Genomic DNA, 14,708 nt, shown 5'->3' on the forward strand with positions numbered 1-14,708 from the left:
CTACAAACACACAGTGGAAGGTGTCGGGCGGCCGCTCCCAGCACAAATATGTTTGCAGGAATCCTGGCTTGGTCCTGACCGGCTCCGGTGCTTCGAGACCGCCGGCTGTTCGGCGCATTGGCAACGAGTCGCGGTCCAGCTCTACATGTCCGGCGTGGCGCCTGCTGCTGCCGCCAGCGTTGGCGGCTCCGGCGCGGGCACCGGCTCGGGCGCGGCATGCGGGGCTTCGGGGGTCGCTGGGCGGCTGCCGATCCGCGTTTTGGAGCACATTTTCTCCTACTTGGATCTATCGGACCTGATGCGCTGCTCGCTGGTCTGCTGGCACTGGAACCGCTGCCTGGCGGATGAAAATAGCGAGGTGTGGCGGAGCCAGTGTGCGCGTTCACTCAGCGAAGAGGCGCTGCGCTCCGATATCCTCTGCAACCTGGCCACTTACAAAGGAAAAGTAAGATATGAAACACACACTGTCGTGCCGCATTCACTGACTACAGTGTGATCGCGAATTGAAACGGATTTAAATCTGGTAATCTGGGTCGTAGTAACTGTGTGTGTGCGCGTGTGCACGCGTGAAATGTGTATTAAATTAAAAACAAAGCCATATCCACATTCTCACATTTTGCAGCATGTTATTTAATATAATAATTAGTGTAAGATATTAATTTAATATAATAAATAATTTAGCAAAAACAGTGCTGATGATCTGCAGAAAGCACAGCAGTTCACCTCTTAGTCATGACGTCACTGTAGAGAGGCAATAACATTGTTTTATACACGACGTCATTGGATTTTACACACACACAACACACACACACACACACACACACACACACACACACACACACACACACACACACACACACACACAAACCCAGCTGGGGGATTTTAGCGATTTCTCCAAACGCGTTCCCCGTGACCGATTGTAATCTTTGAATCACCGCAGTGTGTGTGTGTGTGTGTGTGTGTGTGTGTGTGTGTGTGTGTGTGTGTGTATATGTATATCTGATGCATTACAGTATGGATACACTCCATGCTTTCAAATCACATCACAATATCTTTAGTTATTTACATTTATGGCATTTAGCAGATGCCCTTATCCAGGGTGACTTACATTTATCTCATTCATACAGCTGAATAGCTATGGGGTTAAGAGCCTTGCTCAGGGGCCCTGGAGTGGCACTCATGACTTTCAGATCCAAAGTCCTCTGCCTTAAGCACCAAGCTACTTTCTCCCTCAGATCAGTAACGGAAAAGCCAGCTGAAGTATGACCCCAGACATTTACATTAACCGCATCCTTTTAATGACATTTAAAAATATATATATAATAATTTAATGTTAAATACAAGACCATGAGACAATTAATACATAAAAATAAATGTCCATTCAGCTGCCTGTGCTTGAGAGTAAGTCAGGGTCATAAAAAAGTGCTGATGATGCCTGTGATATCTGTGCACTATTGAGTTTTTTTTTTTCCTACATTCTGATGAATGAATTAAACCAGGATTAAAATGATGTCACTGCACCAACTCATTTCATTAAGCAACACAGCTTAAAACGCTTCCTACACTTCCTCATTTCATTGACGTTCTTGGCATCACATGCAAAAAGAAACAAAAAAGATGTAAATATATAAGTCATGTGATAGTGTGTGTTGTCCTAAAGTGCTGTTTGCTTCCACTGGAATGAGAAAAGATAATGTATCTATTTCTCCGAAAGAAGTCATAATGCCTAAAAAAAGATAAATACAAGAAAGAATAGTTGAACTTTAGTTAATGAGACTGGTGGTATCACCTCTTTCTGTCTCTCTGTTCTTTCCTCCACAGTTGAAGTCATTTCAGCATGCACTGAGCTCCCATGACTGCTCCAGGAATGTGTATGTCAAGAAAAATGGCTTCACTCTCCATCGCAACCCGATTGCTCAGAGTACTGATGGCGCTCGGGCAAAAATTGGCTTCACGGAGGGCAGACATGCTTGGGAAATCTGGTGGGAGGGACCGCTGGGCACCGTGGCAGTGATTGGCATCGCAACCAAGAGGGCGCCCATGCAGTGCCAGGGCTATGTTGCACTCCTGGGGAGTGATGATCAGAGCTGGGGCTGGAATCTTGTTGATAATAACCTGCTTCACAACGGTGAGGTCAACGGAAACTTCCCGCAGTGCAATAACGCACCCAAGTACCAGGTAAGCCAGAAAAAAATCCCGTTCTGAACCAGGTATTGATGTTCTGTATGCAAACCGTTTCAGCTACTTTGAAGGTCTTTTTCGAAAGCTTTTTAGCTAATGAGACTGACTAGACCAGGGAACTAGCTAGCTTTCAAATCATCGTCATTCCCGGCTTTACACTGGACAGTATTTTGTGTTTGGTCTGGCTGTTATTCTATACCAGGGGTGGGCAATTAATTTTTGCAAGGGGCCACATTAGAAACCCGAAATGTGTCAGAGGGCCACACCAACGATAATATTTTAGGGATGCACCAAATGAAAATTCTTGGCCGAAACCAAAAACCAAAAATGAGGAAACCAAGGCCAAAACCGAAAGAAAAGATTGTCAATTATTAGAACCATTGCATTTATGGCTATGAGTGTGTACTAACCTCACTAAAATCAATGCATTGCAATTCAAAGAATAAATAAATTACAAAAGTTTTTTATTTATTATTATATATTGTTATTTATTTGTTACCGTTCATAGTATTGACAGACAGGCAGCGGTCAATTATTATTAGCAACGGGTCTGTTAAACAAAAATAATTGACCGCCAAAAGTTTGGAAGCCCATTCAAGTGCCGTGAAGAGCCGTGTAATAAATATTATATTATAATAATTATTATTTTCAGGATCCACGGGGAATGTTTCAAAGATCAACCTGTCGAGCCACTAGAGACCACTGATCTAAGGCAATGAATTCCATCTTTTTTTGTGTTATGCCTTTTGCCTTGGCACCATCACTGGAAAACTTTCCTGCCTTTTCAAAAACGTCCTCTACAGACGGAGTGCGCATGCTCGGATTGACTTTACTTTTCTGTGCCGTGTTCTTCTCATATTTAGAATGCCAATCGTGATGTTTGGATTTCAGGTGATACATTAAACCCAACTTGGAGAAACTCTTTGCAGATACACCCCCTCTTGAAATTTTAGCATTGCATGTTTTGCAAATCGCTCTCCGCACACCGCAGACATGTTGCTCTTATCCAGGTAACCGTGTGCTGCTGCGCTTTTTATTGCGTCATTACAATTGTGTTTCTGCCGTGTTGTTTTGGTGATTTAGGTATGTCGGCCGAAAATTTTCCGCTGGCCAAATTTTCGGTGCATCCCTGTAATTTATGATTGGCCTCACGCGGGCCGGACAGGGACGTACAAAGGGCCAGATGTGGCCCGCGGGCCGTAGTTTGCCCAGGTCTGTTCTATACAGTGTCCCATTGCAGAGATAATCCACATTGTAAAAGATAATCTTTGGTCATAAGTTTAGTTTTGGGGTATAATGTGACTCACCAGGGGCAGATTTAGTCCAGCTCCGACTAATGATGACAAATTTCTGGCGGTGACAGAAAACTTTCAGTAGTTCAGTAGCTGTATAGCAAAATATATTAACATCATGTAATCTGACACGTAAAACACATTATTCCACATTCACAATCAGATTTATGACTGGCATCATCCTGTAAATTTTGACACAATATAGTAGGAAATGTCTGGTGGAATTGTGTAGTGTGAGCAGCTTAATTCACAATAATAATAATAATAATAATAATTTTAAGCTCACTATTAGGTAACCTGATTAAATTAGGGAAATAAATCATGCTGTTGCTGAAATAACAACATAAATTCAATTAATTTTTATTTGTATTCATTTAACAATGAACATTTTCTCAAAGCTGCTTTACACAGATTATGTGGTGATAAAAAATTAATATGTTCTTTATAAGTGTAAGTTTGTATCTAATGAGCGTGAGAGTGGTGACTGTGTCAAGGAAAAACTCCCCGAGATGGCATAAGGAAGAAACCTTGAGAGGAACCAGATTTAAAAGGGGGAACACATACTCATGTGGGTGGCACCAAAAGTCCATTTATTGGAGATATACGATGTTGTGGGGTACAGTTATGGTGATCAGCAGTAAACTGTAGTCCTAAGTCAAGACTGTTGTTATAACTACAGTCCAAATCCATCCTTAAAGCTCCCATTCTTACTTCGGAATTTCATCAATCATCGTCCTTAAATGAATAGATACAAGCATCGATTCAATTCAGTTCAATTCAGTTTTATTTGTGTAGCACTTTTAACAATGGACATTGTCCCAATGCAGTTTTACTCAGATAAATAGGTTATAGAATTAGAATTTTTATGTTAGTGCCTGTAAGTTTATTCGTAATGAGCACAATTATTGGCAAGTAAAAACTCCCTGAGATGGAATGAGGAAGAAACCATGAGAGGTTGTGGTCCTTAAATGCATAACTGTTCGTGCAATTTTCACTCTTAAGCTGTTGTGGCAAACTATTTATATTAATTACAGTCTAAACCCATCCTCCTATCTCTTGAGTTGCTCTCTAACTGCAATAATCTTTAGTCTGTTCATGTGGATCCACTTTCAGCTTCTATATTTATAGAATTATGGTAGCTGTGATACTTTCTGCCTGTACTAGCCTGTTCATGGAGATTTTTATGGAAAGTCTTGACTCGTGACTCGTTCACAATTACGTTTTCCAGTCCAAAGAAAGGTCACTGTTTGAATTTAAATAAGCGTAATAAGAGTCTTTGATTGGATCAATATTGCCATGATTATTGTTTCAGCTGGCAATAGGTAATTTAATCCAAGCTGATGCATTATAGAGCTTCTCATTTCTTTAATTACCATGTCGGAGATGGATCCCATGGTCGGGAAAAGATTTTCTGTCTTTCTGAAAGGGGCAAACTGTTAGCTTACATCAGGTAATGTAAACAACTACGGTAACTTCCAAAATCTCTGGAATTGGGTTAAGGAATGTCCAGGGTATTGTTAAAAGCTGAAAGGATAGTAGTGAACTGCTAAATGATCGTGTTCACAGAAGGGAAGTGCATGAATTGGTGTACCCATCATGCCTAGTGCCTACTAAACAAACAAGGGATGCATCGGAATGAAAATTCTGGTCAGAACTGAAATCTCAGGATACACTTGGCTGAAACCAAAAATGGCTTATTGTAAAATTATTTAAAAATACTTTTTGCATACTTTATTGTATTAATATTAGACATTTACATTTTTTAGACAATTTTTAATTTATTAATCTGAACTGAAAAACTACAACCAATAAAATAATCTCACTTTAAATTTTTCATTGAACAAATTGGAAAAAACAAACGTGTCAAAATATTTTGGAACAAACTTCTTTTCAAACAAAATAAAAATGAATAATTTTTGTGCAAAACAGCAGAAATACAAAGTAGAACCGACTTCAAACTGTAAATAACAGATGTAGCCACAAGTTTTTAAGGCTCCACAAATTTTTATGTAACTGCACATAACAAATTGGACTGCTTTCTATTTCAATAAAAGTGGCAGGTTTCTCTTCGAGAACAACAGTTGCTCAGCTTTCTGGTAAGAGAGAAGGTTCCTCCTCTCATTGTGAACTTGAGATGCTGTACTGAATAGACTTTCACACACTGTGCTGTTGCTTGGGGCAGATAAAAAAAAAAAACTCTATGCAAGTGATTGAAATCGCTCTTTATTCCTGCACCGGTAGTCAAGTGGATTATCGCTTCTGCAAATAGGTATTTCAGCAGGATACGTGTCCAGTTGTGATGTATCGGTGACACTACTGCTTTAAAATAATACCGCTGACATGAGTGCTCCTTTCTAGGTTGCGCTAAAATTCTGCAGCAGAAGATTCTGTGTTTCCCTAAAACACACTCTGAAGCGGTCAGGTCCAGTAACATTATGCAGCAATAAGATGAACTCTGCCGAGCACTTGAATGTACTGAAAGATCAGGCTATCCCATCAATAGTGTATTTTCCCCCTGATGGCCTGGAAGATGATGATGCCAAATTTAATCAGGCTAAAATTATAAAAGAGTGGTTCAGAGAGCATGAGGAATAAACCGCAATCGCCAATACAGGATCTTAGCTAAAATGTCATGCAAATCTTGATGGAAATAAATATGACGTTGCATTCTTTTTCTTTCGGCTGCTCCCATTAGGGGTCTCCACAGCGGATCACCACACCTCCACACCCCCCTGTCCTCTACATTTGCCTCTTTCAAACCAACTACCTGCATGTCTTCCCTCACCACATCCATAAACCACCTCCTTGGCCTTCCTCTTTTCCTCCTTCCTGGTGGCTCCATCCTCAGCATTCTCCTACTGATATACCCAATGTTCCTCCTCTGCACATGTCCAAACCATCTCAATCTTACCTCCCTCACCTTGTCTCCAAAACGTCCTACATGCGCTGTCCCTCTAATAAACTTATTTCTAATCCTGTCCATCGTCGTCAACGAAAACCTCAACATCTTCAGCTCTGCTACCTCCAGCTCCACCTCCTGTTTTTTTCTCAATGCCACTGTCTCTAAACCATACAACATCGCAGGTCTCACCACAGTCCTATAAACTTTCCCTTTCACTCTCGCAGATACTCTTCTATCACAAATCAATCCTGCTATCACTCTTCTCCACCCACTCCACCCTGCCTGCACTCTTTTCTTTACTTCTGTAACACACTCTCCATTACTTTGCACTGTTGACCCCAGGTACCTGAACTCCTCCACCTTCTCCACCTCTTCTCCCTGCAACCGCACCACTTCACTGCCCTCCCTCTTATTTACACACATGTACTCTGTCTTACTCCTACTGGCCTTCATTCCCGTTATCCCCAGCATGTACCTCTACCTCTCCAGGCTCTTCCCAACCTGCTCACTACTCTCACCAAAAATCACAATATCATCCGCAAACATCATAGTCCATGGAGACGCCTGTCTGACCTCGTCTGTCCTTTATCTTGAACCAGTATGTTGTTTCTACTGCACACTTCACTGCTGTCACACTGTCCTCATACATGTCCTGCACCACCCTCACATACTTCTCTGACACACCTGACTTCCTCATACAATACCACAACTCCTCTACTCTGTCGTACGCTTTCTCTAAATCCACAAATACGCAATGCAACTCCTTCTGACCTTCTCTATACTTCTCCATCAACATCCTCAAAGCAAATAAGGCATCTGTGGTGCTCTTCCTCGGCATGAAACAATACTGTTGCTCACAGATGGTCACCTCTTCTCTCAGCCTGGCTTTCCCATAACTTCATGGTGTGACTGATAAACTTAATTCCCCTGTAGTTACTGCAGGTCTGCACATCTCCCTTATGCTTAAAGATCGGTACCAGCACACTCCTTCTCCATTCCTCAGGCATCCTCTCCCCTTCCAGAATCCTGTTAAACAATCTGGTTAAAAACTCCACTGCCATCTCTCCTAAACATCTCCATGCTTCTACCGGTATGTCATCTGGTCCTACCGACTTTTCACTCTTCATCCTCTTAATAGCTGCTCTCACTTCCTCTTTACTAATCCTATCCACTTCCTGCTTCACCAACTCCACATCATCCAACCTTTTCTCTCTCTGATTTTCCTCATTCATCAGCTGCTCAAAATACTCCCTCCATCTTCTCAACACACTCTCCTCACTAGTCAACACATTTCCCTCTCCATCCTTTATTGCTCTAACTTGCAGCACATCCTTCCCAGCTCGGTTCCTCTGCCTGGCCAATCAGTACAAATCCTTTTCTCCATCCTTAGAGTTCAACCTCTCATACAGCTCCTCCTTTTGGCTTTTCCTTGGCTTTCGCCACCTCCCTCTTTACCTGCTGCCGCATCTCCTTGTACTCCTGCCTACTTTTCTCATCTCTCTGTCGATTCCAATTCTGTTTTGCCAACCTCTTTCTCCTTATGCTCTCTTGCACTTCCTCATTCCACCACCACGTCTCTTTGTCTTCCTTTCTATTTCCAGATGTCACACCAAGTACCTTTCTAGCTTCCTCCCTTAACACTTCTGCAGTAGTTACCCAGTCATCCAGCACCTCTTCACCACCACAAAACCTCTGTCTGACCTCTTCCCTGAATCTCACACTACAGTCTTCCTCATTCAGTTTCCACCATCTTATTCTTCTTTCAGTCTTCATTCTCCTCCTCTTCTTCTTTACCTCCAAACCATCTTACAGACCACCATCCGATGCTGTCTAGCTACACCGTCCCCTGCCAACACCTTACAGTCTCTAATCTCTTTCAGGTTGCATCTCCTACATAGAACATAGTCCACCTGTGTGCACCTTCCTCCACTCTTATATGTCACCCTATGATCATCCTTCTTCTTAAAATAAGTGTTCACCACTGCCTTAATCATCCTTTTAGCAAAACCTACCACCAACTGTCCTTCTACATTCCTCCCCTTAAGGCCATACCTACCCATCACCTCCTCATCACCTCTGTTCCCTTTAACAACATGCCCATTTGAGTCTGCCACAATCACTAATTTTTTATTCCTAGGACCACCATCTACCACTTCATCTAATTCACTCCAGAATTTTTCATTTTCCTCCATCTCGCAGCCGTCTTGTGGATCATAAGCATTGATGACATTTATCATCACCCCTTCAACTTCCACTTTATGTTCATCACCCTATCAGAAAATCTCTTCACCTCCACTACACTCTTACTGTACAATATGTTAGATACACATGAAGCAGCTACCAATGTGATGCAATACAATTCACTTCTATTATGTTGCAGTGCGATTTGATTCAACACAATGCGATTCTGTGCAATTTAATGCAATGGGAAAAAATATGAATCAGCAATTTACTTTAGTGACTTCTGACTTCTAACGCATGGCCCCTTCACAAACAGGCCCTTTGTAGTGCAAAAAAATAGATTCAATAAAACCAGACGTTCTTTTCCTGTTCTGTCTCCAGGAAAATGCAGCTCTACCTCTGCCATGTCAATCTGTATTCTATGTGACTCTCAGGACATGCCTCGGCATCCGTAGTATAGTGCTGAAAAAATGTGCTTGAGAAACAGTTTAGTGAGGAGAAATAACATATTGGTCACACATTATTAGTCACTTTATAAATAATAAAAGTATAGCGCATCTACTACTAATTATATAGAAATCAATCAGCTCTTACCAATGCAAATATGTTCAGAACGATGCATCACAATACAAATGCGACATTGTATCCCTTTTCAAATTGATGCATCACATCGTAAACTTTTTCACCGATCAGTGAATCTTACCATCCCTGGTATACATGAATATGGTTTTGTTCTTTGTTGTGAAGCACATCCAGCAATGCCATCCAGTAGGACTGCACCAAAACCATTCAGATATAAAAAATAGTTGGCAGTAAATCTATTATTGATTAGACGGAATATAGTATGCAACTTGCATTTCTGTATTTAATGGAAGTTACAGAGCAGCACTGCTCTCTCTCTATCTGAAGTATCAGAGTCTGCACTGTGCTTTTGATATCAAAGTTTCTCATGCTTGCACAAGAGTAATTCTTATTTGCAATTATTTATTTATGGTAATGTGGAAATCAGCCATGAATTGAGATCTCCCTCTGTTTTTCTAGCTGTAACACATGTCATATGTTCATATTGGTCCATCATGCCTTATCAGAAACATTTTCTTGTTCTACTCTGGCTAGAAGGTAGGTGCTTTGTATGAAAACTGGACAGGTTGAAAATAAAACATGGTTTCAATCACTAAGACAAACATTTGAACACCTTATGAACTGTTATAAAGCCTGTTTATTGTGCAGTGATAGGCTTCGAGTAGCAAGAGTTACTTTAGCCAGTATGCTTATAGTTAAGCTATTTCTTTGGTCCAATAAAACTATTGGCTATTTTTTGACCCTATAAAACCTTGTTTAGTATGTACACAATAAATATCTGTCACTGTTCTGCTTTCAGTTCGATTCCAAACAGACTCATAAACCAGAATTCAACCCTAAAGGTTTTAGATGTGATTCTTCACACACACAATACAAGCAAGATAAATTAAGCATATGAGAGTTCTGAAGACAAAGGTCAGTCAATATTTATTGTGCCTATATTTAAAATGATCTGGACAGAACTGAACATATTAAGGCTTTGAAGCTCAGAGAGAACTTACAGATGCAGTAGTTTGTGGAGCCACTAAACCTGTACAGAAAGCTGTCACCCTTCTGTAGTCTGAGTGCATTATTTGGTCGACACTTAATCATGTTCACTAGAGGTCAACCAATTCATCGGTTTTGCTGATTTACCGGCACCAATAATCGGCAAAATTGTTATTGACAGTTTTTCCGTGTCATTATACAGTACAAGAGCAGCCTCTAGAGGCGAATCACGACTTCACGTGCTGTTTGTTAAAGCGTCTTTTATTAAATTCATTTTGGATGTTACTGTTTTTATTTTGTTTGGGGTGGGTGGTATTTTTTTTTTTTTCTTTTCATTTCGTTTCTCTTGAATGCACTTTTTTTTTATAATCCGCAATATCTTTTACTATAATTAATGTATTCATATTTATTTATTTTTTTTTAAATAAAATTCAGTACTCTTTTTCATTGTTTTTAAATCCAGAATCCATTTAAAATAAATTAACCCGGTTGATTCATTGGTTTCTGGCAAGTACGATCCATCCTAGCAGTACCCATCAGTATCTATAAAATCCACTATTGGTCGACCTCTAATGTTGACATGCTATAATAGATTATCTGATTAATGGCACTAATGTTGGATTGTAATCAGTGACATATTTTAGTAAAGTAGCCAAATCAAATGCTATAAACAAATGTAGTTTATAAAAAAAATTTATATATTTAAAAAATATCCAACTAATCGCTTAGTTGAGGGGAAATCGGTTTAAATTTAGAATGCTTTCTTTTTTTTTTTATCAGGCTTGTATAAATATATTTCTAAACTTAATGTTAATATTATATGTATTTTATTTCTTGACCACTGTTTTAGGGGTGTTCACACTTGACCAGTTCCCTTCAAACATTGTGTAAGAAATTTATACTAAATGTTCTTCTGTAAAATTAATAGCTATGCTTCTTTCTTTTGTAACGTTCCAGATAGGAGAGCGAATACGTGTGATTCTGGACATGGACGACAAGACGCTGGCGTTTGAGCGAGGGTTTGAGTTTCTCGGAGTGGCGTTCAGGGGACTGCCCAAGACCTGCCTCTTCCCAGCTGTTTCGGCTGTTTACGGTAACACTGAAGTCACGATGGTGTACCTTGGAAAACCTCTAGACGGCTGAGGAGGATCTCAGTGCCCTGCTGACAAAGCCAAATGCCAAGGAGGCATCCAGATGGCATCCTAATGACTCTGAGCAGTCTACAGTGAGAGAGACGATTAATCCGGGCAGAAATATGCAGATTATTAACCGGGATTATGGGTTATAACTCTCCAAAAGATGCCTCTCTGGATTACAGAAATCTCCGGATGGATAAAGACAATAGTTTTTAAAGCTGATTTTAATTGTAATTTATAAACAGACATTGGGCTCTGTCCCATTTATAGTTTGTTAATCCAGCCTGATTAGTGGCAGGTTTGAACCTTTAACCGCAGTCAAGGAATGCATTTATAACACGTTACAGCGATGAGGGACTGCGAGGATTGCAATTCTACAGAAACTGGATGGTTTTTGAATTTTACTCCACATCACAAATACAACCTATATGTAGGCAATGACATGCCAAAAACGATGTTTGATTACCTCTACACAGCTTGACCATTTTGAACTTAAATGCAAGACTGCTTCACTAGAGTTAGTGCTTTGCATGCAGTGTAGTTGAAGCTGTCTGTTGCCATTGGTGTTCGTGCAGGAAATCCAAACGACATGGTCATGTTACTATAATAATTATTTGTGATGTACTAGTGTATGATATTAATTTATTAGGTTTTATCCTTGGTATCACTAAGGTTATGGGACCGATAAATAAATGATATGGTGCCAGTCTGTAAAAGTGGCAGTTTTGTTTTGTTTTTAATAACAGTCTTTCATCGTTCAATGGAATATATAAGGTGACGATTTGCTGTTGTTGTCGTTATTTTTACTGCCACAAGGGGGTATCTAATGCACATTAATCAAATAATCCACGTTTACACTCTACTTTGAGTTTATATACACACACACACATGCTTGTCACACACAGCACCAGAGGTAGGGATTTTATTATATGTGTAAAATAAACAGAGTACAGCAGCTGTATAAGATTATTTAAAAGGTAAGGGGAAATGAAAGGTTAGGTGATGAAACAGGGGCAGAATTTAATTATAATTTTAATTATAGACCTGGAAGACAATGGAAACAGGTGCAGTTGAGTGCAAATGTCCCATAGGTTACATTTCTCACTTTTCTGGTTTATAAACCAGAATTCCATATGTTTCAGATGTAATGGCATTTTTGTCCATAAATATACAAGTACATATACAACACCTTAAATCCTATACACCTGAGCTCCAGATATTCAAGGATTCTTCCTTACAACCCGGTGTGTGTGGCCACAAATACTTATCTGTCATCACCCCCATATCTTGCGTATCATAACTGTGACAGCTATGTGTTAGTCTGTATATTGGTTTGCATCATGCTAGTTATTGAATGCAAGGTGAAGAAATCTGTCTTATTATCGGCTTGAATTGGAAATGACAAATATACCAAACAAAATAAACAATTTGTTGAAACACCTGATTTTTTTTAAAGTTTGAAAATATTGAATGGGGTTTGATTTAACATTTAACAATATTTAACATCTTTTATTATTCTTCAATATTACAGTAGTTGGGTCTAACATGCCTAAATCTAACATTATTGTCTAATTATTTTTATTTGAAGTGACCAGATGAAATGCACTATATTTTAGGTCTGTGGACACCTGAGCATCACACACACACACACACGCATATATATATATATATATATATATATATATATATATATGTGTGTGTGTGTGTGTGTGTGTGTATATATATATATATATATATATATATATATGTATGTGTGTGTGTGTGTGTGTGTGTATATATATATATATATATATGTGTGTGTGTGTGTGTGTGTGTGTATATATATATATATATATATATATATATATATATATATATATATATATATATATATATATAATGTGTGTATATGTATGTATGTTGAAAGCACATAATTATATAGAATGTCTTTATTCTGGGGAGAGGAGTGAGGCAGGAATACTGGTCACTGGAACCTCAGGAGCATTTTTAACTCAACCAACTGTTCATGATGTTTGTTTTTATCTGCTTTGTAGGAACCGACCAATTTGTGTATCTTGTATTAGAGCAGTTAAAATTTGGTGCTTTGAGTACAATTCTCTCATACTGAACACTGGCTGTTCATGACACCTCGTGGTAATGTGCAAATGTTTTAGGCAGATGTGAAAAAGGCAGTAAATTAAGAATGTTTAAAAAAAAAAATAGAAGCGTTTGTTCATTTATTTTTATTAATTTTCAAAAGGAAAAGGAAATGAACAGAAGGGAAATCTTAAGCAAATAAGTGGTTTTTTTTTTGTGTGTGACATTTCTATGTGTTTTAAATCGTACACCTGCACACTTTGTACTCTAGCACAAACTCAGAGATTTTGTAAAATCAGGTCAGGAGTCCAGTGTATGATTGAACAAATATACCAAACAGGTGCTAATGGGTTTAGTAGGAGGCTTAAAACTGGGTGCATAACAGCTTAAAATGCACACACAAAAAACGGTGAGGTTGTGAAAGACAGTTCCGTGTCACATTTTTATATATATAATATATACAGTGGTGATCAAAATAAGAGAACAATTTATAAACAATTGAATAATTCTGAAATAATGTCATCTTCACTGCTCAACAGTTGAAGGAGTTTTTGTCCTGTCTATACCATGCTACCAGAACACCTTTTCCACAAAATAACTAAGGCATTTCCAAAAAAAAACCTTTATTTTGCAAAAAACACACTGATCAAAATTAGAGAACAACAATGACTGTAGCATGGAAAAAGATTACAACTAAATGTTCTGAAGGTTACAACAGTCAGCAATTAGTAGGAAGTGTACAGGCCTCTGCTCTGAATGACTTCAGCACATCTGCAGCCACAGGACAGCACTAATCTCTCACACTGCTGTGGTGTGATTTTGGTCCACTCTTCTTCCAGTCTCCTCCACAGTTCAGAGTGGGCTTCCAGTCCAAATGCTCTTAAACGTCGAGACACTGTATGACGAGACAGATCCTTCCCCTGTTCAGCGCTGAACTGGTGAGCAATTCCAGCTGCAGTGTGGAAACGATTGCCCATTGAGATCCTCTCTCTGTCCTCTCTTGTATTTGTCTTCCGTGGATGACCAGCCTTCTTGGCGGACTTGAATGAGTTTGTGATGTTGTAAAGATTTAATATTCTTGAAATCACAGATTTGGAACGACCAACTTGTCTTGCTTTGGCCGATAGGGTCATCCCTTTGGCCTTCATCTGGACAACCTGCTGCCAGAGGCTTTCATTCACTTTAGAATGGCCCACCATCTTGCAGAGTCAGTAAAACTGGAAGTTAGGCTGCCAGTTAAATAGGGGGTGACAGATAATCAAGGAAATTAGCACCAGGTACCAGATTAACACCAATAACTGGAAGGAATCTGAAAGTGTTCTCTAATTTTGATCAGTGTGTTTTCTGCAAAATAATGTTTTTTTAAATGCC

At 39.3% G+C, this 14,708-nt stretch overlaps 1 protein-coding gene across 1 annotated transcript; it reads left to right on the forward strand.

Moving 5' to 3' along the window:
* Positions 1–145: 145 nt before the first annotated feature.
* Positions 146–12,701, forward strand: fbxo45 (F-box protein 45; the record flags this gene model as incomplete). The annotated part of the gene is made up of 3 exons (XM_083538891.1): positions 146–445; positions 1,822–2,178; positions 11,083–12,701. 3 exons carry the CDS (start codon positions 146–148, stop codon positions 11,266–11,268), a joined length of 843 nt encoding a protein of 280 aa, XP_083395017.1. The 3' UTR covers positions 11,269–12,701.
* Positions 12,702–14,708: the final 2,007 nt, after the last annotated feature.

This window comes from Silurus aristotelis (genome assembly GCF_946808225.1).
Source record: "Silurus aristotelis genome assembly, chromosome: 1".
In the NCBI taxonomy this organism is placed as follows: Eukaryota; Metazoa; Chordata; class Actinopteri; order Siluriformes; family Siluridae; genus Silurus; species Silurus aristotelis.